Source organism: Rhopalosiphum padi, chromosome 3 (assembly GCF_020882245.1).
Source record: "Rhopalosiphum padi isolate XX-2018 chromosome 3, ASM2088224v1, whole genome shotgun sequence".
In the NCBI taxonomy this organism is placed as follows: domain Eukaryota; kingdom Metazoa; phylum Arthropoda; class Insecta; order Hemiptera; family Aphididae; genus Rhopalosiphum; species Rhopalosiphum padi.
The window spans coordinates 65,875,991-65,900,868 of NC_083599.1; the positions used below are offsets into that span (position 1 = coordinate 65,875,991).

A 24,878-nucleotide genomic window follows, 5' to 3' on the forward strand; every position below is an offset into this window, starting at 1 on the left:
TATGTCGTATAGCGACATAAGTAAGCACTCGTAAGCGTGGTGTAAAATGGATTAGTATATTTTTCTAGAAATTTACGAAAAGTTGGTTGCGATAACTTATTCAGTGGTATATTCGAACTTAAAAAATCTTTACAAAGTTCACTATTAAAACTTGAGTTTGATGAAGTTGTGATCAAAGTTTGAAGACATGAAGTTTCTTTATCGTTTTTTTTTTTTGGACACCTACAATATGCTTCTTACTTGCTACGTATTGTTGTATCGTAAATTTTTTTCCGCCGAAACTCTAATTTCACAAACTTTGCAGTATAATATTGTACCATCCGTACTAAAAATATCAGCGCCAAATTCATTGACGCACTTTCGTAATGTTGACGAGAAAAGTGATTTTGATTTCGGCATTTTACTGTTGGCACACTTCACTGTACACTCGCGAACGCCGAACAGGGGGTATTACTAAAACCACAGAATAAAACCCGGTACGGGACAGGACCGATTCCATTCCAACTGTGATAACAAAAACAGTGTTACCTGGACATGCCCGACGAAAAAAAATACTTTCTACAATAATATTATATTTTAAACTATTTTATATTTTGATATATTTAAATATATAACTATTGTCTATTATATTAATTAATTATTTTTTCAAATATAAAATATATATAGCATTAACCAAAAATATAATATTACCAAAGAATAAGAATTATTGTGAAAACAGTATATACTCGTATTACTTAATTTAATAACATAACATATATCACGGGCTACGGCAGCATAGTTGCCCAGCTTAAGTGACGATCTGCAGTGAACTCCCAAACATATAGGCGTGCGGAAAGGGCGTGCTGAGCGTGCTCAGTCACGCCCTGTGATTGTTCATAGGCCGAAGTGCCTGATGCCTGAATCTACCTAAATAATTAAATTCATTAAATTTTAGATAATTTTTTTAAAGCGAATTTAAAAAAAAAATTGAATAATTCATTATCATTAATTTAAGATTTAAGCAGGATACATTTGTCTTGGTTGATGCTATGGCAGACATGTTTAATATGAATATAACTCATAATACTACAAAAATGTTAACATTTTCCAAGGTTTTAGAGGAAGATTTATTTACTGAACTGAAACTTAAAAAATTATCAAAATGTATGCAAACTAAATGGTGATACTATAATGAATTTGTTTATGAAAGAATTCATTGGTTGAAAAAAACTGGAAATTCCACAATATATACTTGCGTTTTTAAAACTTTAAAATTTTTATAACCATACTTGTAACTAGTGTAACTAGCTGTACGTGTGAACGCGTTTTTTCAAAATTAAACATAGTAAAAAACAAATTTAAAAATTATGCAATACAATGGGTCATGAACGTTTGAAGTCAATATTAATACTTTTCACAGAACAAGAAATGGTATCGAATGTATATTTAAATGCAGTAATATATGAATTCAATAATATGAGTAATAGACGAATGTCTCTTTGAGTACATAAACATATTTATGATTTCTAGCTAAGTAATTCATAATTATTAAAGTTGTTAGATAATTATATTTATTTTAATTTACTAGTATCTGTTTAATGTAAAGTATTTAAAATAATATACTTACAATTATTTTAAACTATGTAAGAAAAGGTAATAAAATGTTGATCAGACATCAGAAAGTCGATGATAAATATGGGCACTACCTACTTTTAGAGTCTGCGCACGCCTATGCTTCCAAATGATTTAAAACTTATAAAACATAAATAACAAATTAAAGTAGGCTATACTCTATCTTTTGGGGCGTGTATAATTTGAGCCAAAAACAACCGGAAGAAAAAAACATTTATGTAATTTGTGCCACTTTTTAAAGTTGTTTAGTTTGCGCCACATAAAACTAAATAAAATGACATTAGATAATCTGCACCATTTTGTACCTTCAAGAATTGTAATTTGCACCACTTTTAAATAACTAAAAAATTTTTTTTTACAAAATAACATATTATTGTATTTTTAATTATTGATCAATCAAGTTCATCATTTCAATTCAAATAAAAGTAATTAAAAAAAAGTATTAAATAATTATAATTCCAATGTATAAAATTCAGCTATATTATAGTAAGTTATAAATAAATGTATATAAGTATACTTAAATTCTAACAATTTAAGTTAAAAGTGTGGCGCAGATTACATATTGTATTTCGTTTTCTGTCGTGGCACAAATAACTGAAATTAATTTTTAGATGTGACCAGTGGCGTCAGCGGCATGCGCAGGGGGGTGTTAGAGAGATATTATGACACCCCCCTTAAAAATAAGTACCTATCTGTTCAAATAATGAAACGATGACAAAAAAAATCCATGTCAATTCATGCATATAATTATGATTTATGACACCCCCCTTAAAAAAATCCTGCATACGACACTGAGTGGCGTAGCCTAAATTTTTTTAGGGGGGAGGTTTGTTATAAAATAAAATAAATCTATAATATAATAATTGAATGATAATGATTAATATCACCAGTGCAGTAAAAAACGTGAGTACGGCATAACAGAATACATTTTACCACGACCAAATGAATAATGTATTCCTATATTATAAACATTATATTTTTGATAAAAATGCCGTCGAAGGGGGGATGGGGTCAACACCTAAAATCCCGCCTGGTTACGCCACTTGATGTGGCGCAAAATACATGTACTATTATTATATTTCGGCGCATATTACATACGCATTTAAATCTACCTATTGGTAGCGCAAATTACAGGTACCTAATAAAATTGGCGCAAAATACCTACCATCCTCCATCTTTCAATATGAGAATTAATAAAACATATTCATTATTGACTATTCGGTATAAGATTCCAATGTCACAATATCTCTTGCACGGTTATGGGTCAATTTTTTGACGGGATGAGCTGTCGTAATCTTCCAAATTATTTAAAAGTTATAAAAAATATAACAAAAATTAAAGAAAGGCATACCATACCCTATCTTTTAATACAGAATAGGAATAAAATAATCATTGTTACAGAAACGGGACAGGATTCCAATGTCATAGGTGCTGTAATATAGTCCAAATTGTAGACGGGACGGGCTGTAGGTAAGTCAAAAATTATTTGAAACTTATAAACGTTTACCAAAATTTAAAATATATTAAATTCTATCGACTGTTATAAAAATTAGCGAAAAATATTCACTATTGCAGAAACTGGACGGGATTCCGGGTGATGGAATATAGTCCAAATAGTAGACGGGACGAATTGCAGTTAAGTCCCCACTGATTTAAAACTTATAAACCGTATACCAAAAGTTAAAGTAGATTATAACCTACCTTTTGGTAAAAAAAAATAGCATAAAATATTCATTATTAGAGAAACGGGACAGGATTCCAACGTCACAGGTGATGGAATACAGTCCAAATAGTAGACAGGACGGGCTGTAATTAAGTCCCCAATGATTTAAAACTTATAAACCGTATACCAAAAATTAAAGTAGATTATACCCTACTTTTTGGTAAAAAAAATAGCATAACATATTCATTATTAGAGAAATGGGACAGGATACCAACTTCACAGGTGATGGAATATAGTCCAAATAGTAGACGGGACGGGCTGTAGTTAAGTCAAAAATTATTTGAAACTTATCATCGCAGCATGTTGAGGAAGTAACTAGAGCGGTAACACCACCTTGTGTATCCTGTTGTATTTAAAATAAAAGGTCCGTAAAAAAAACCAATGCATGTGGCAATAACGCATCGTCTAGCCCGAGCATTAAAAAAGTTAGTATAATTTTCAACTGCACCTATCGTTATTTCTTATCGTGTGCCGGATGCTTTGTTACTTGCTTGCTGTATTTTTTGGGATTTTCCTCTTCTTATGCGTAGTGGCATTGTCTAGATAATATGCCATTGACGATTTTTGTAAACAACAATAATATTATGGGCTAGACTTAACCGAATGATAACAATATTATTAAAATAAATTGAATTAAAGTGATTCTGTTGTTATTTGCAGTCCAGACGTCCAGTACCATGCTACCGTGAATGTTAATCATGTGCTTAATTGATTATATTATATTTTATAATAGCTTATATATTAATGTTTTTTAATTTAATTTGTATACGTGGTGTTTAGATCGGTAAGTTTAGAAATATATTTAATTACAATAGTGTGTACCTATTATGTAAAATAGTTTATTAAATTATACAGCCATATTGGTGATATTTTTAATAGTCCACACTTATTTTATAATTGTTGATTTAATTTTTATATGACTTAAATGAGTTATTATGCTTTATTTTTACCAAGACATTTGATTCGATTATATTTTTATCTAAATGATTAGTTAAATCATTTTTTAGTTTTTTCATTATCAGTCTATACGAGTATAGCAAGTTACCTTACAATGGATAATATCATAGACCTATTAACTCATGGACGGCGCATAGAGAGAGATACACAATTCAACATCGAGTGAGAGAGAAAGACCGATACTCGGGAATCAATGGAAGAAAAACTCAAAATGTTTCGTTCTTTTATGAAATATGAAATATTTATTATTGTGGCGATACGGCCGGTATCACCACTCGCTTTCGCGAGAGCAGTTTTGCCAACTCTAGTTTGTCACTATATTATATTTTGTATTTGTATATTTATTTTATGTTATGTTGTCATCGCCCGAACTGTCGCGACTGTGCCCCCCTCCGCGCACGACTACTTCTCATCGCTGGCACGTCGCCCGTGAGGCGATTTCGTACGAGCCTCTTCGCTCGCGCCGTTCTTACGAACAAGTCGTTACCGTTGTTTTCCTCGCCTACCGCGATTTTAGTAACGTCACGCAAAACACCTCGCGACTTTTTTGTACTCGCGTTACCCGAACTTCGTCCGTCGACGAATCACTTTTTTGTGATTTATATATAATTTTTTTGTTCCAATAAATTTTACATCGTTTTCGGCGTATTTACGCGCACGACCTCAAAACCTCCGTGTTAATTTATTTTTTTACCTTACCCTTGTACGGGCTGTAAAATAGTGTTGAGTTCGACGTATTCGTCCCGTACAACTACGAACGACTGTTGGCAATAGCGGAGGAAACTTACCCGTACCTTGTCCTTTATTACCACATTATCTAAGATAATAGGTATATAATTTATTTTGATTTTTATAATAATATTTACAACAGATAATAGATAATTCATCAATCTCAATTTTCATTTATATTTTATATTCAATTATAATTTTAATTTTACCTTGTATTATACAATATATGAAAATAATTTTTATTATATAATTAAGAATAAAATTAGTATACATAAAATTATGATTTTCAGATGAAATTATAAAAATTATTATTTTTATACTATAAGGCATAAGCGCTTATTCTCATTGGTGTTTAAAAGTAATTAATTTTGTAAGTTCTGATCGCACTCTAATTTTCGGTTGACTTAATTCCTTATTATAATGATGCAAGCGGATTGTTATGTAAGTTTTTATTATATATTTGATGAGTTGTAATAAATGGTTATTGATAGGCGACTGAGAATAGATATGATTATTCAAACTTGGAAAATATTCATAAATGTTAGTTATTTAAGACATACATTTTAATATTAAAAAATCTACAGGGTTTTTTCTGCTTGTAACTGCACATTGGATTGAAGTTTTAAATGTTTTTTCGGAAATTTTACATAATTTAACTACATATTCTACCGGCTTAGTTAGACCACCTCGGTTTTTTAAATCAATTAATAAATATTTTGTATCAGTAGTAGTTTTCAGTGCTTGAATACAAACTTCACATTTTAAAAATTGAATAGCTTTCTTTGTAACAAATCCAGCAATGTATTCAACTGTGTGTATATTATAATTTGGTAAATTTTGTCCTGTTTCATTGTCATCAATAATAATATTTGGTTCTTCTTCTACACATAGCATATCCAAAAAATTTTGAGTTGGTTTCTTTTTATTACTTGAAACATGAAGAATATTTGTTGAGTCCTGGGGTGTGCAATTTGCATTGTTTGATATTGATGTGTCAGTGTGTATCAATAGCTTTTTATATGTTGCCTCAAATTGGGGTGCAAACGGATTATTATTAAATCCTCCTCTAGATCTTATCACTGAAAAAAGCATTTCGAGGTGATCTTGAGATACTTTGTAAGTTAAAATAAAATCCATAGTTCCAGTTTTAACTGTATCGTTAAACAAATTGTAAACACTGTTTAAACAAGTAATGAGTCCATTAAATCCAGTCTTACGTTTTGAATTTGTTATTGACTTAAAATCTTGATCTTTTAATGATTTTAAGTATTCAATAGAGCTTTTTACAAATTCTATGATTTTACTCTCATCACTTATATACAATGGTTTTTTGTATTGCAGTTTACCAAGAAAATTTCAAGTATTTAAGAAATCGAAGATATCATTTATTCTTTTGCAGTATTCTATAGTTGGGTTGCAATTATTGAATTCAGGAATTTTATTTATTTGGCAATATGTAAGGGCATCAGCTACACTAGCACTTAATGTTTGAGCAGCAAGACGTACTTTCATCTTCTCTTTGAAGAAATTGATATGTCTTCGACGAATTTTAGTTGCTAAATGCAAGCCTTCATTCTCTTGTAGTTCAACTAATTTATAAAAATAACTCCAATAAATTTTATCATTGTTTTGATCATATATATATTTCAAGTCACCTAAAGTGTTTCTAACTAACTTCAGCATGTGTGCTGCATCTAAAAATATGCGAATTGGTTTATTTGTGTTAGGATGGTTAAAAGTAGGATTATTTGGAATATCAGCACCTAATTATTTTTCCATAGCAATATTAGGCGCAGCTCCATCAAAGGTCAATGTTTTTATTATGGCTCCAGTGTCTGATAATATCTCCAAACAAGTGTTGACTAATTTTGCCCTTTCAGGAGCATTTAAACCATCTATTAAGAAATAACCAACTGGAATTTTCCAGTGGGAATTCAACGCTACTATCAAAAAAACTATTGCTTCTTTTGCTATTAAAACGCTACCTGCATTTTCAGTGGTTTTCAGTCCAAAATTAATATAACCTTGGAGGCGTTTACCATTAAAATGAAGATCATCTCTTATTGGCATTTCATCAACTATAATTCCACATACAAGTTTTTTGTTTTTTTTGAGCCATTTCAGTAACTTTAGATCTCACAACTTTAAAACTTTCTTCAGTAAAACCTGGTGCGCCTTCAACTGTCGAATACCATTTCTTTATGGTGCTAGGGTGAGGCAAAGACTTATTAAACGCATCTCTTACATAATTATACGCAGAAGGCGAGTAAAAATGTAAAGTCAGAGCAAAAGTTCTTAATTCTGGACTAATTATTTTTTCTGAATAATTAAATTGTCTCATAATTATTTCAGATTGAACGGTTGATAAACTATCCTAAATAAAATTCATAAAAATAAAAAAGATTCAAGACGAGTATTAATAATTTGACACAAAGTAAAATATATTCACAAACATGACAGACACAGTACAAATTCTTCACTAGCAAATAAATCCAAATATATATTCTATATTATATACCATATGACGATATGGCATAAATCAATAGATACATAAAACAATTATAAAAATAGAAGAATTTTTATAATTGTTTTACTTCTCCCAAATTCAGGCACACATTACACAATACACTTACCACAAGCAACTAAATACAACTTTGGATACAAAAAACAATTATATAATTATAAAATAAAAGATTAAATAATAAAATAAATAAATACTTAAATAATATTTAAATAATTGTTAGGTATGAGTTGTTTCTTTCAAAATGTATTTAAAAAAGTTAAAATTATTTTATATAATTTGTTTTATGTTCAACATGTATTGCCAAAACATAAATGTATGGATGCAGGTAGACAAAACAAACCTTTTAAATAGAAAAACAATTATTTGAAATCAGTTTTTTTTCATTTTGTAAGTGATCAACCAAGCTATTAACTGTTTTTAATTTGTTTTTGAGATTATGAATTTCATTTTCAAGTAGTTTAATTTTTTTTTTTTGGTTATCACATAGTGCTTTACATGCATTCCAGAACTTGAGCCTGCTATTTGGGCTTTCTATATCTGAAAATTCACTAAAGTCACCCATGTAAACTTTACGTTTTCTGAAATGATAGGTACAATAATATACTTTGTAGAACATTATAATTAAACATACTTAAATGTAAATTAATACTTTTTTTGAGGCATAAGTTTTGTTATGGAATCAGAATCAGAAACATTGTCTATGGAACAATCATTGTCGTTATTGATGGAAAAATCATTGCCACAAATTAATAAATCATTTGGAGTGATTGAAAGTATAGGGATACTTTTTATTTTCATAAAACTAGAATCTAAATAAAATAATAAACTGCATTTTAAATATTTTAGTCGCAAAAATAAAATAGGTATGACTATATGATAATTAATTAGTTAGTTACCTATGAACTTTTGCTTACCAGAAACCACAGAATTTTGGTGAGAAATATGAGTTGGCAAACAATAATCATGATCCATGTTAACAATACTTGGTGAAACAGAGAACTCTGGCATAATCGATTTAATTTGATCATCACCTACATTTTATTTTTACAAATAACAATTTTTTTATTTTATAAAATGATCACTTGGCATATATTAAAACAATAAAAATTTACATACATAAATTTTTAAATATGCTGGGTATAGCAGATTTTTTTAAAATTAAACAATCATATGCACCACCAATATAATAATCTTCTTCTGTAAAGTGTTTAAAGCAAATAACTGTATTTTTGGTAATTTTAAAATCTTTTTGATGCTTTTTTATAATGTTAAGCCATTCTTTTTCTCGATCTTTGGGAATGCTATTAAATATTAATAATTAAATATCAATGAATGGATGTGTTTCAATACAAATTAAAAACATTTATATTTCACACCTGTGCATTTTTATTCCTTTTCCTTTTGAACATCCTCGAATAGAACAAAACTTCATTATTTTACACTTACAAGTGTAAATATATATAAAAAATATTATATAAAAGGGATCTTAATTATATTAAAAATTTAAAAGCTATTATATTATAATATATTAATATAGGTAAGTAGAAAATATATTATTAGAAGCATGGCTAAATATATATATTATATTATTAATATAGTACTATATTTAAAAAGTACTATTATTTATAGTACATGGAGTAATAAAGAGTTTTATTGTTTTTTTCCCATGATATTCACGACCAGATATCTGTCTCTCTCACTCAATAACTTATTTGTTTAAACGGACGGGAGGTGAGGAAAGCGCCGTCCATGAGTTAATAGGTCTATGGATAATATAATATTTGTTTGAATATAATATGTACATGTCATTAAGTAACTATTAATTGTAAGCTCAGCAGTTTTAGGCGGTTATTTCAAAAAAAAATTTAACATATATTTAGGTATGAATTACTCTTTTAGATAAAAATATAAACAAAATATCTATCCTAAAAATGAAGTTAAAATGACCTTTTTTTCTAACAACTATACGTTAACGTATTATCTTTACTTTGCAAAAATACTTTTTAATAGATTTAATAGAGTTCCTAAATTGAACTTTTGATTTGATTAGATAAGGTTTTTTAATTTTGTGTTCTGCATGTGCGTATTTTTACTAGTTTCTGAGCGATGATGAATGTATTGATTTTACAATAATGTGTGTGCACATTTTTATCTAACCCACTGTATAATGTACAATCGTAAAATAAATATAATAAATTATTTTTCTTTAAGATTATAAATAAATGCAATAGAAATAAAAACAAACAAATAATAAAAATCTTAACAAGATAATCAAATTAATTATTTTTATTATTATTCAGTTAAATTAATTAATACTAGTTAATTAATATAAAAATATAAAAAAGAGTAGGCAAGTGGGTGTTGCTCCGTTGTACAGTTAATATAATATCATTGTATACGAAAAATGATTCTGAGAGAAAACTGTCAGTTGTTGATGAAATTATTGTGAATAAAGTAATTTATATACCTATAACCTATTTACATGGAACCTTGTTTGAAATTAATAATGCTTATAGCTATTAAAGTATACTATAGTTCTGTTATAAATAAGCTAATCATCTAAGATAGATAAATAGATAGATTTTTGAATAAAATAATATCAAAGAGTAATTCTAATTCATTAGTAAAAGGTGACAGAATAAGTCCATATTTTTTACCTGAGATTACTAAAAACGTACTGAGGCTTTGTTAAGAATTTTCTCTATAGTCATATATCATGTGCCCAGTTTTCAAATCACTATGCGAATGTGCAACATTTGTAGCCGTCGAAGGAAACTTTGCTTTACTAAAAAAGAATATATTAAAGCAAAATATGACAACTACGACTGTTGATCGCTTTCTAGTCACTCATTTCAATAGTATTGAAAGTTCAATGAAAATTGGACATAGTATAGTAAGTTACAAGAAGACAATTTTAGTGTAATAAATTATATGAACAAAATCATGGCTGATGGCTGGGCATTAATAAGTTAGAAAGTTAAAGTTAAGTTAAAAAGTTAATTTAGTTAATTTTCAACTTACCTAGTTACTTTTGGATTTTCATTAATTTAAATATTAACTATTATTAAATTTCTTTTTTTTAAATTTGCCAAACATAGAATTTTGATTTGTTAATTTCAAACAATTTGTTATTATTTGTATTATTATTTACTGAATATCGGAGTTTGTTCGGGAACCATCGGACAAAGTAAGTACCTAGCTGAATTTTATTTTTAAAAATTCGCCAAAAATAGAATTTTGATTTGCTAATTTCAAAAATAGATTTGCTATTATTTGCTAATTATTTGCTAGCTATCGGTGTTTATTCAGGAACGATCCATCAAAGTCGAAAATTTTTTTTCAGTTACTTGAAGGAAAACTTATGAAGAGCCTTGTTTTGGTTTTTTAACCTTAGGTATAATTCACAAAAATTTCAAAATATTCAATTTCAAAATTCCTTACAAATTTTCGCGATTTTGATATATTTTGTAAACATTTGAACTTTAAATGCTTATAAACAAAAATTGTGACTAAAGATTTTTGATTTTTTTTTTTTACTACAATAAGTTTAACTTATAATAAAACCTTGTAATAAATATTGAAGATTTTTTGGATAGCCAATTTTCTTTTTATAGTAATTTAAAAAAAAAAAACCTTAGAAAAATTTTCAATTGTCTATAAATAGCTTAAAAAAAGTCAATATATTTTGAAAATTTAATCGTATATAGATATAACGCTAATATAAACAATTGCTGAAAATTTCAAGTATATACAATGATTCGTTTTTGGGTTACAGTAAAATCAAAAATACGGTTTTGTCAAAAACTGATTATGCGTAAAAATTCGTCACTTTTTTAGGGTTTTTCCTAAGGCTTTTGAAAACTACTGAACATTTTTATTTTCGACCCCTTAGAGTATACCAACTAGATTAATTTTCCTTTTCAAAGAGGTGCATATTGGGTATTTTTTAACGGTGAAGTGGCCTCCGTCGAAATGGCGATGGCGATATGTTTTTACGGCGAAGTGGCGACGGCGATGTGTCCTAGATCGCTTTTTTAACTACTAAATAATTTGAAATTTTTAGAGATTTTAATGTATTTTGTCAAATTTTGAACTTTAAATGCTTATAAAAAATCGCGTCTATGCACCTTAAATATTTTCAACTTCTTTAATAACAGCTTATATTATTATTTTTTTTTTTTTATTATATTTTTAAATTTTAGATATTATAAATATAAAACTTCTATAAACTTTTAAATCAAAATAATTTTTAATCGATCGAAAATTGTTCCTCTATAAATGTTAATATAAACATTTAATGAAAATGTCATGTATCTATGGCCATTTTTTTTTAGAGTTATACTTAGAAACAAAATTGATTTTATCGAAAACCAATTTTATCACAAAACCGTTTTTGGGTGAAAATTCCCGTTTTATTTTAATTTTATTAGATTTTGAGCGGAACGATGAATGTATTAATTTTATAATAATGTATGTTTTTATTTAATTTTTTAATTTTTTGTTTTTAATTTTTAATTTTTGTGTTTGTCGTCACTGTTTGGGGAAGTAAAATTACTTCGATTTTCTTCAACAGTATCTCGATCAATGGGGAAGTGAATCTAGTTACCTAGTGTATACGGGAAGTCAAAATTTAAAATTTCCAATGTTGAATTTTCAAAAGCGCAGAGAAAAACAAAACCGTACATGTTTACGCAAAATCGGTATTCGACAAAATCGATTTTGGTGTTTGGTATAACTTTAAAACGAATGATCGTAGATACATGAAATTTTCATTGGTTGTTTATATTATCATTCTCTATACACTTTCAAAATATTTTTGATTTTTTTTAAACTTATTATGGACATTTTCATTATCCAATTATTTTGGTTTTTTTTTTCCATAAATGTCAATAAAATGTTATTTATTGTGTAAAAAAGCTTGAGCATTTTATACGAAGCTCACAATACATTGTTACAATAGTAGTGGAAAAATATTAAAAATACATAGTCAAGATTTATTTTTAAAGTTTGTATTTTGACAAAATACCTACGTAAAAATTATAAATGTGCAAATTATTTTGTGTTAGAAATATAAAAATTTTCCTTTTTAAATCTAAAATTTGAAAATTTAATACAAAGCTCCTAATATATTTAAAACCATGGCAGTTGAAATATATTACAAATACATAAAATGTTCAACTTTTATAGCTAAAGATTGAAAATTCAAAACAAGCTTTCACGTAATTAGGTTATTATGTAGCTAAAAAAATATTAACACAGTTTTTATAGTTATTTTAAGCTCAAATTTGGTTGAAATTACATATTAAATAATAAAGAATAATAATTTAAACTACTTTTTTGTTATTTCAAAATATCATTAAAATAAATGGGTATTCGTGGATATAAACTTTTAGTGTAGGTAAGTATATTATCATATATATTATACACGCACTTTAAATTGCTTTTTTTCGATAAAAATGAATTTAACCTACTGTAGTAATAATTTCTATTAGTAAAATAAATTATATATAATATAATCTATAAAATTTAATAATATTATAGTCTACATCCAGAAAATTAAATTTTTTTACGAAACGGATCAATATGTCTCCAAAAGGATACAATTACCCTTAGCTAATCAAAATATTTGTTATGGTTGAATGTTTTAATATTTTTAAATTTTTTATTTACTTTGGTTAAAAGAAATAAGAAATTGAACATGGAAGAACATCAGAGTGTAATAAGAGTGTTAGATATTTTCGACTTAAATAGCTTTAATGATGATCCGGAGATGTTTATTGAAATTACTAAAACAGAATCGGAAAAAACTTTTCTTCATTATGACAATGATAGAGTAGAACCAGCAATCGTTCATTCACGTTCACCGACTTATCACCATTGGAGTATTTATTACAATATTATGCTTAATAATTCTAAAAAATGAACCATTTTCTTCGGGGCCACCTGTTAATCCAAAAACTGGTGATATATATTTTTATAAAAATGAAAAAAAACCCGAAGATTGGAAGGCTGATCAATACGCTTGGGAATGGATTTCGGGCGATTATTTACCAAAAAAAAAATGCAGTTGTATACACTATTTCGAGTAAGTGTTTACATGGGTCGGAATTTAAACGATGAGCGTGGTTTATATTGGGCGAAAACAGAACGAAAATTAACGATTCGGTTATTATACATTACATTGGTTCTTTAGAAAATGTTAGACCGTTACCACACGGAAACCGAATATCTCATTTACATATTACCCATGTTCCAACGGCCAAGTCTCAATTAAAAGCACAGCGTGAAATGATATCGTATTCGTCCAACGATTCATACAAAAAATTTGTTTGTTCTGATGTTAATTTTTGTCTTGAAAAAGTTTTACACCCTAGGGACCAAAAACAAGTACAGAATACAAAACGTAACGAACTACAAAAAAGGTTGTTGTCCAAAGATGATATAATTGGGGTGTGTACGTTAGCGTCTGAAGTAGATGGGTTCATCGATGACATAAAGCTTTTTCCCGATTTTCATGTAATAATGTCTTCAAATAGGTGCATTGAACAATTTAAAGCCGCCATTGGTTATCTTGGATGTTATTTAACATATGATACTACTTTTGGCCAAGGTGATTTTTATTTATCTGTTTTATCTTTCGTCGACCCAATTTTTGAAAATGTGAGTGGTGGAAATCCAGTGTTACCTATTATGTACATGATACACCATGAAAAAAAAAAGAAGTACATTCTTCATTTTTTACTGTGGCCAAAAAAATATGTCCGGAAATTCAAAAAGTGCCTATTGTTACCGATAGAGAGAAGGCCATAATTTATGCTATTAAAACTGAACTGTTGACAAACAAATATTTCTTTTGCTGAAACCATATTTTGCGAGACATTGAGTTTTGGTTAAAAAAATATCATGTTAAAAAGGGTAATATCGATATTTATAAGAGCCACGTTAAAGAATTGTTGGATGCCAGCAGTTAGGAGGATTTCATTGGTATTAAAAATCAAATTACACAGCATTAGAGCTCTGAATTTTTGTCTTATTTCAATAAGGATTTAAATGAATCGATCGAAGCTACTGTAAAATGGAAGTTACTAGAATCTGGAGTGTACAAAGAAGGAACTGGAATCACAATTAATGCCACAGAAAGCTTAAATGCGGTACTGGGGCGAATCACACAGAATACCGAAATGCCAACTCAGACGTTTGTTATGTGCTTATATCATTTAGATGTATTTTTCTCGGCAGAATTATTAAGAGGATATTGTGGGCTTGGAAATTATAAGCTGAAATATTTGAAATTAAAACGAGATCCGTGTAATGTTGATTTTTTAAGAGTAAATTTCACCCCGGAACACTTACCGTTCGCTTTACAAAACGCAGATATACCAAAAATGTCAGAAATAAAGCGAGATGAAAACACCGAATTCACACATTTAGCTATTGCAAAAATTCTTATTGCTCAAAACAAAATTCAATTCGTTCCACAATTTGGAAATTTTGTGGTGGGGAGTATAGGTGACAATGACAACCATTTAGTAACTATGTATCCTAAAGAAACGTGTACGTGCAAATTACAAATAAACTGTCATCATATAACTGCGGTTCGTGTGTCATTGAAGAAAGAAGAAAGAAAATAAAATGTCACAAAATTGGTTAAAATTTTGAAAAGAAAAAAAGGACGTTCGGGTCGTAAAAATCCTACTCACATTACAAAAGTTCTTTCGTCAGAAGATTCATTGGCGTATCATAAAAACGAAGAATCTGAGTCCTACATAGTGCCAATGAAAAATCACGAGGGTCAAATTAAAAATATTTTCCACAGTGTTACATCTTACCAACAAAACAATAGTCGTATAATAAAAAATAACGAAAACTTAAAATTATTTGAAAATGAATCGTGTTATACATCGACACCCGTAAAAATCAAAAAAACGGATAATAAACTTGACATACATAATAATATAGACGTTTCTGACAATTTTTCACTAGAACTTAAAATTTTTGGTATACTCATCGATAAGAAATCGCTTAGCTGTTTAGACTTGTCTTCACCCAAAGATGGTACTAAATCATGGCTGTCTGATTCAATTGTTGACGCGTATCTAAGAATTATGTGGTATGAATCTGAGTGTCAGGACACATCTGGTGTCATAGCCTTCACCGGTGAATGTTTCGTGTTAAGCGTTCCCGAATTGTATAAGACGAACTTCAATACTCAAGCGTTATACTTTGTGCTTCAAGATATCCCCAATAGAGATCTGGTACTTTTTCCGTGCTGTCTAGAATTTCATTTTACACTAATTATATGTATTCGAAAACTAAAGTATGTTTTGTACTTGGACAGCCAATTTCACGAGTATAAAACTAAAACAGTTCCTATTGCGATAAAAAACTTTTATTGTTTGCTATCTGCTTCTAGTAAAGTGATGGGACAACCATTTGATATAACAGAATGGAAAACATTTTTTCCGTCAGATTTGTCACAGCAAAATAATAATATAGATTGTGGCGTGTATATACTAAAATACACAAGTGCTATATTTAAACGCTTTACAGGCATTATTAATATGGATATAAAAACATCAAGGGAGCTCATCAAAACGAAATTAATGGAGTATGACAGTAAAACGTTTAGTAGCGATGAACATTTGAATTCTTATGTGTCTTACTTAAACATTGATAAAAAATATGTTAAACAACAAATACTTAATTTACAAATGGATAATTTCGAATATTTACCTATTTCAACATTGATACCGCTGAAAAATAATATGACAACGGTACATTTCTTGACAGAAATAATATCGTTGATATTTCAGGACTCTTTAACGTTAGGGTCTGATATTTACGATACATTCGAGTACAATTGTAGGAGAGACGAAGAGTTTGTTGTTCATGGTGTACCGATTTCTTGGAATAAAGTGATACAGTCAAAAGGTGATGGATTAGAAATTGATCCACAGAATTTTGTTTTATATCTATGAATGTTACATTTCAATGAGCGCGAAACTAAAGAAATTTGAAATTGATGTATTCACTAGCGATCTCTTAGATGTAATTAATATAACGGTATTTAAGACACTAGTAGAATACTGTATAAGATGGAAGTTTACTGTAAGAGACATGATCATAGTTCCCTATGAATGCGACAATGTTTTTAGAATGATAATAGTTTTGCGAAATCATAAAACTATCATCGGTTTAAGCACAGATGGTGCAGTAGGATATGAAATCAATAAAGATTGCGTTATTAAATTTCTTAAAGCTTATTCTACAGCCTGTTTTATGGATGGGATTCCTTTCAATGCAAAATAATGGACATTTTATATTCCGACAGACGTATATAGTGCATTTGACTGGGACAATTCATTAATATGCACTTTGATGAACGCAAAAATCATATTCAAGCAAGACCATACAATTATTGAAAATTATTTAAAAAAATTACCATTCATCAAACACAAGTTAAGAGAAGAGATAATAGATCATATGCGAAAATATAACAAATGACCTCTGCATAACCCGAAAAAAACAAATAACATAGTTATTAATGATTACGCTGAAAACAATCTAATGGAGACAATAACATTTACAGACATCGAAAACATTGAGATTGTTAGCAGATACATTAAAAACCTATTGGAAAAATTTGGCTAATGGACAATGTGCGTATGAAAATAATTGCAATTCCGATTTTACGGAAAAATTAATTCATTGTGTGGACTGTTGGAAATGGTTTCACAAATCATGTGACAATGAAGATTTAAGTGCTGTAAAAATTAAAGGCCATTATATATGTAAAAATTGTAGCATAAAATAATTAAAAATTTGATTTATTTTTGTTATGAATATTATACATTATACTATTAATTAATCGGTATGCTATTTATTACTTTAAATATCTATCTTTGTTTTTCATTTCATATTTTAAAATATTATATTTATTACAACAAACAAATGGTATTTGGTGTTACTTACTCGTAATACTAATTGTCTGCTATTAATTTTTATATGGAAATTAATTTATGTTTATTATATATGATTTATTGTATCTTGTTCGTGGACGTACTATATTATTATATAATACCTATTAATGATTTTATTGTTACATTTCAGATTTTTTTTTTTTGTTATGAATAATTTATTTATTATTATTTATTATCTTAATTTTTATTTGAAATTTAAAAATCTCACATCTGTATTGATTATTATGATTTTATTACAATAAATTATGTTTATAATTATTTACCTAATGTAATGTTAGTATTACATAAGTATACTTTTGAAATGTTGGTATGTTAAGACTTCAAAACATACTATAATAATTAATAAATTATTAGTTTTTTTTTTAATTTAATCATAAAAATTGACTATTATGTTTTTTATTACAATAATTTCCGTCGTTAATTCATTAGGTATCTAAACAATACATTGAAGTGCCTAGACTGTTGACGCCGAATAGTATCGGCAGATTTTATGTTGTATTATATATATGCGCGTTCCGGTTGCAATAGCCACCGCCGGCCGACACACTCTCACACTAGGGTTGCCAGACGTCCCGTATAATACGGGAATGTCCCTTTTTTTAACCAAGTGTCCCGTTGTCCCAACAACTCTTGTCGGGACACTGAAATGTCCCGTTTTGTAAAAATGTACCCACAATATTAATTATATTGCGTAATAATTTCAGTTGATTGTATTACAATTTACAACTATTACTTGTTATTCGTAATCACCACTTGTCAGCCGTCCTACCGATACCGGTTTAGTTTCTATTCATAGATTGTTATAATTTTATATGTTTACCAGTTTATAAATATAGATTAATCAACAGAAAAAGATATTATTGTTATCTGGTCATTTATAATTTTTAGTCTATCGAGTATAGACCACGGTAATATACATTAGTCTATAATCGTTTTTATAACATAATAGGTATCAGCTTGTTAAAATATTTTAAACATTCTAAATTACGATAATTGATTGTGTTGTATTGTTGTTTTGACTTTCGTATCAAATAACAATAATTTATTGAAATAAGTTTGTAACGTGTGACAACTTTTAATTTTTAAAATGCCTAAAAGAAAGTGTACATTTAATGAAAAGTTACAAAGTGAGTACACGTTCTTAAAAAAATGTCAAAAACCGGGACAAGAATACAAAATTGAATGTACTGTATGTGGAGCAGCATTCAGCATTGAACATGGTGGTAAGTCGGATATTACACAACATTTAAAATCCGAACGTCATAATATAGCTGCTAGAGCGTCTAAATCTCAAAAAGTGTCAAATTTTTTTTCTCCAAAAACACAATTTGCAGATAAAGAACAAAAATCAGCTGCAGATGAAGGAATTTTTGCTTATCATACTTGTAAACACAATCAAAGTCTCAATTCTATGGAATGTACTTCTCAGTTAGTTCGTAAATTATATGATAAAAAATTCACTTGTGGTAGGACTAAAACAAAATGTATTATCACTAATGTATTTTTACCTTATGCTGTTAATATTTTGAAAAAAGATTTATTGAAGTGCAATTTTGTATCAATTATGACTGATGCATCTAACCATAATTCTCAAAAAATAATACCTATTCTTGTTCGCTATTTTCTACCTGACAAAGGAGTTAAAAATAATATTTTGGAATTCAATGAGCTTCCGGGAGAAACTGCATCACTACTAACACAATATATATCATCAATACTCCATAAATGGGGAATCGAAAGTAAAGTTATTGCTTTTTCTGCAGATAATACTAATTGTAACTTTGGTGGTGTAGCTCGAAATGGAAAAAATAACGTATTTTACAAACTAAAAGAGATTTTAAATAAAGATTTAATCGGAGTTGGCTGTGCTGCACATATACTTAACAATGCAGTGCAAACAGCCGCAGACACATTACCAATTGATGTACAGGTTATTATTGGAAAAATTTTTCAACATTTTTATATTTACACAGTTCGAGTCCATGCCCTTAAAGAATTTTGCGAATTTGTAAATATTGAATACAAAACCGTGTTAGGACATTCTAAAACTCGCTGGTTGTCTTTATTTCCTGCTCTAACTCGACTCATAGATATGTTTGATGGTTTAAAATCATATTTTCTTTCAATTGACAAATGTCCAATTTTAATAAAAGATTTTTTTAATAATCCATTGTCATATTTAATTCTAATTTTTTTACAAATTCAATGTGAGTTATTTTTTACATGTATAAAAAGTGTAGAGGCCAAAGACATTTCAATAATTGAAGTTAAATATTATGTTGAGTCTATTACTAAAAAAATTGAATCTCGTAAAAATGAAAATTTTTTTACATCTAAAGAACAAGAAGTATTAAATTCATTAAGAGATGAAGCAGTATTATCTGAAAACACATATATCAAATACCGTAATACATTTTATGACACCTGCTTAGAATATATAAAAGAATGGTCGAATCCCACTCTAAGTAAATTTGATGGTATAACGTGGATTACGCTTAAAAACATTGATGATGATTTTAACTGGGTTAATATTCAAGCTACTATTGAATTAATAAAAAATATAATTCCAAATAAAAATTTAATTAATGAGGCTCACTTATTTGATGAATTTACTATGATTAAAGAATCTGTAAAACACAATGAACATATTCAATCTTTAAAAACCTTATCAGAAAAGTGGACATATATTTTTAAATCAATGAATAATAATAGTATAGATGGTTTTTTTCCAAATTTTAAAATAATAGTCGAGTTTATAATATGCATACCAGGTTCAAATGCAAATGTTGAACGAATTTTCTCAAATATGAATAACTTATGGACGGATGAAAAAAATAGAATGGAAATAAAAACAGTAAAAGCAATGTTGATAGTGAAGACATTTTTAAGGAAACCTGTACAGAGTTCCATGACTTTTTAATTGGAAATCAATCGTTATTAAAAGAAATTCATTCTTCAAATAAATATAATAATATATTATGATTATTAACAACCAGTTAGTTTTTTTTTAAGTTTAAATTAGGTAGTTTAAGTATAGTGTATTCATATTTTATAAAGTTGAATGTGATAATTTTTAAGATTTTGTTCCTATTGGCTAGGTAATGCCAAAAAAAAAAAAAATCTAAAACTGTCCCGTCCCGGGTTTTAGTAATACCTCCGAACAGGTACTAAACGATAAATACTGAAATACCTACTAATAACTTAATCTGGTCTTTATCGTGACTGATATACGATATACCACAATAACTTATCTAGTTGTCTAGCAATTGCCTTATTTTATCGAATCGTTATCTTTACCCTTAGTTAGCTTGTGACTTGTGTAAAATATTATTTAATAAAATATAAATTTGACATAATATACAGCCTGTGTAAAATAAAAAAAAATGTTTTCAAACAAGTCAATTCATGGCATTTGATTAAAAATACTAGAAAATGAAAAAGCAAAATATGACCTTAAAAATTAAAAACGTCAAAAAATGCAAAAATATGCAAAATAAAAGTTTCATAGATGGATTCGTAGTTACATAATTCAAATTATGTACCTTCAAAGCTATGTCTTACAATCACCAAAAAAAATGCACTTTCCTATAAATTCACAGCCCTACTGATGAATATAACCTTCCAAAAATTAATAATTCAGTAAAAGGATGGCATAATGGCTTTTCGTCCATATTAAATGCTATTCACCCTAACATTTCGAAATTTATAGCCCTACAAAAAGAAGAAAAACTGAACCGTCTGAAAATGGTCCAATTTTGCACTGGAGCAGAAACCCCTAGAAAACGAAAGAAATATAATGACACCAATGAGAGAATAAATACAATATGTAAAACATTTAATAATAGAACATTTGATGATTATGTATCTGGGATAGCTCATAACTTATAATTATTTTCACATATTATTTTTTAAAACTTATAATTGTTGTCATTTATATTATTTTTACACTTATTATTTTTTTTTTTTTATAATTATTGTCACATATATTAAATTCAAAATTATGACCAAATATTTTTTTTACATAAAATACATATTATTTTGAAAATGACTAATTTACCAAACGACCGATTTTAAACGACCAATTTCATACGACCAATTGACTGTAACCCTGTTTTCTTATCTTACGTAAAAAAATGGAGTTGTCATTTTGAACCATTCAAAATTTTTCGATGGACTCAACTATTAGATATTCCTTCTTGGGTAGACGTTCAAGAAAGTATTCAATATTTATTTAAAAATAAAAAACTCAACCTGGATTCGAACATAGATGAGGATAAATTATTTGATGAATATTATCATGTAGCTCATGTGATACAAGTTAAAATTATAGAATGGAAACATTGTTCAAAAAGTCACAGAAAAATGGTGTGATGTATTTAAAATACTAGAAAAAAATCAAATTTCTTTCAACAACTTCTCAGTAATTATTGAATACTTGTTGGCTATTCCTGGAAAAAATGCATCTGTAGAAAGAATATTTTCATTAACAAATGTATTGTGGACAGATGAAAAAAATCGTTTTAATGTCGAAACTATTAGATCAATAATTATTGCAAAACAGCACTTTAAAAACATAACTTGTTCACAATTTTATGAATTTCTTTTGAAGCACCCAAAATTGTTAAATTCAATAAGTTCTTCAGAAAAAATACGAAAAAATAGTAGAAAGTGTGGAAGAAGGAATACTTTAATTTTAATATTTAAAAGTACATTTTTTAATTGTTTAAAGAATTATAATAGTTATGAAATTTAACATTATGTTGTTTAATAAAAAATAAAAATAAAATATTCCTAAATATTTAAACTCTTATAGCTATATTCATAGATCACACTAAGTGGAAATTTAGTGTGAACTTAGTTAAAACCATAATTTTGATATTCATTAACATACCTAAGTAAATCTTAAGTAAATTGTTAGTAAAATCCTAAAGTTAGTAAATAAATAGTAAATTAGTATTCATAAATAGGAATTAACTGTTAACCCTACGTTAGGCGCGTCGACATTTGTTATGTGGTTGGGCGCGTGGGGGACAGTTGTCAACCATAAATAAATTATTGATTAAAATTAGAAATATTAATAATTTATTACTTTTTTTATTATTAAACGTCAAAATTTACATTATTTATTTATAATTATTTTGTTACTTATGATTAGAAAGATATAAATAGCTTATACATTTTTTTTTTATAGTACACAATTTTTACATATGTCTTTTAAATGGTCACCGCACATCCACTTCTTACACTTACAACACCACCTTCTGGTAGTTTTATCACGTGCTCGTCCACAATCATAACATCGACCTCTGGATCCATCTGGTCTTTCTGTCTCTATAGCTACCGTATTCTTTTCTCCTAACAGAATTTTTGCACGTCTTCGAAGTTCAATTGGAAGTGTTTCTATTGTAGATCTAGATTGAATTTGTGGTTTTATTAGTTCCCACGACAAGTCTTGTAAAAAGTCGATCCTTTTTATTTTTATATTTTCCGTGTGATTAGCTTTATAAATACATAGTGCATTTATTGCAGCCACGTTCAAAAGATTATAAAATATAACCATTGGCCAGCGTTTTGTGTTACGTGCTACATTATAATTTTGACAATATTGATCAACAAAATCAACACCAGTTTTAGTCCTATTATAGAATGTAATTATATCTGGTTTTTTTTGTCACCTGTTTCTTCGTCTATTGCATCATCATGATGCATAGACGAGATTGCTAAAACCGTTTTATTTTTTTTTTGGACAATATGAAACCAATGTACATTCTTTTTGGAATCCAAATACTGAAGACGTTTCAACTCGTTGTTTGTTTGGTAAAAATTCTTTTGGAATTTCTCGTTTATTTTTACGAACTGTGCCTACATATGTAAGTTTTTTTTCTTTCAAACTGATAATCAAAGGCATACTGGTAAACCAGTTGTCACCCGTAATATTTCTATTTGTTCCAAAAATAGGTTCAACTAATCGCAAAACTACATCTTGAGAAGCATTACTAATTTTGTATGGTCCGTCGAGTTGTACACCAAGATAGGTCTCTAAATTTAAAGTATAGACAGTTCTAGGATCAACTAGAGCAAATGTTTTTATGCCATATTTGGCTGGTTTACTCGGAATATATTGCCTAAATGGACATTTTCCTCGAAAAGCTAATAGCTGCTCATCTATGGTCACATATTCACTGGGGCAGTAATATTTTTGAAAATTATCAACCATCAATGTAAAAATATCTCTAATAGGAGCTAATTTGTCAAACTGTTTACGAACCGCTCGATCATGAATATCATCAAACCGTAAACATCTTACAAGAAAACGAAATCTTTTTTCACTCATAGTCAAATAACATGACTCCATTCCATTTCCTTTTGAATTGTCCCAAAGTTGATGTATATTTTTACGGGAGCACCTAAAGGATCCTATTTGGTATAATAGTCCAATAAAGGCTCTAATTTCTGTTACGCATGTAAGCCTCGCGTCTCTACTTCGCTGAAATTTGTCGCGGATTGATTCAATATAAATATTTGTACAATGTGTTATAATTCTAGTAATATTATCGTCAATAAATAAATTTAAAATTTCAATTTGAGACTTTTTTCCACGTGCTTCTCTTCTAGGGCCAGGAAGATGGGTTATTATATTATGTGCACGTGTACGAACATTTATAGGAGGTTTTATTTTACACCACTTTGTTTTACCATCTTTTCCTATGTAAAAATTATCGGCATTTTCACGGACCTCGCCTATCTCGGAATCAGTTGCCTCTTCTTCAGAATTGGTATCGTGATCACTTCTAAGTACAATATCCTCATCTGAATCACTATCCTCTCCAAAAGATTCTTCGTCACTACTAAAATCATCGAACCAATTTTGAATTATATTTTCGTCTAACGTCCTCTCAAGTCTCAGTCTTTTATTATTTGACATATTAAACTAAATAAATAAAAATGTGAACAAAATATTACCCAACTATTGATTTTATATTGTTATTTATTATATATTTTTACCTGAGAGATTCCGAATATTTTATAGCAAAGAAAGTCGCGTGGTGGACACTGTCACCCAATACGATAAATAAATTTATATAACAGTTCCGAATAACAGCACTTCGGTAAATAAGTCAAAATACGTTTCACGTATGTCTAAATGAGAGGTACTAAAGATAACAAAGTCGTAAATTAAATTCGATAAGAATAATCTAATTTTAAAATATACTGGGTGACATTTGTCAACCGCGCGCCTAACGTAGGGTTAAGTTAGAAAATTCTTAGGGAATAATTAGTAAAAGGTTAGCAAGCTCTGGTGTTCACTTAAGCCACCTTATCTTTTGAATTTTGCATTAATTTAGCAAAAATT

General features: G+C 28.3%; 2 protein-coding genes across 2 annotated transcripts; one reads left to right on the top strand and one right to left on the bottom strand.

Annotated features, from left to right (window-relative positions):
• The first annotated feature begins 18,611 nt into the window (after positions 1 to 18,611).
• Positions 18,612 to 22,359, top strand: LOC132925387 (uncharacterized). Its single transcript, XM_060989788.1, is given in 4 exon segments — positions 18,612 to 19,148; positions 21,791 to 21,858; positions 21,860 to 22,192; positions 22,338 to 22,359. Coding segments are annotated over 4 exon segments (960 nt in total).
• An 896-nt stretch (positions 22,360 to 23,255) lies between these two features.
• Positions 23,256 to 24,449, bottom strand: LOC132925388 (piggyBac transposable element-derived protein 4-like). Its single transcript, XM_060989789.1, has one exon. It carries the CDS (start codon positions 24,447 to 24,449, stop codon positions 23,256 to 23,258), a length of 1,194 nt encoding a protein of 397 aa, XP_060845772.1.
• Positions 24,450 to 24,878: the final 429 nt, after the last annotated feature.

Excerpts from the sequence above, each read along its gene's own strand:
- LOC132925388 (XM_060989789.1), bottom strand. The coding sequence starts at position 24,449 with ATGTCAAATAATAAAAGACTGAGACTTGAGAGGACGTTAGACGAAAAT.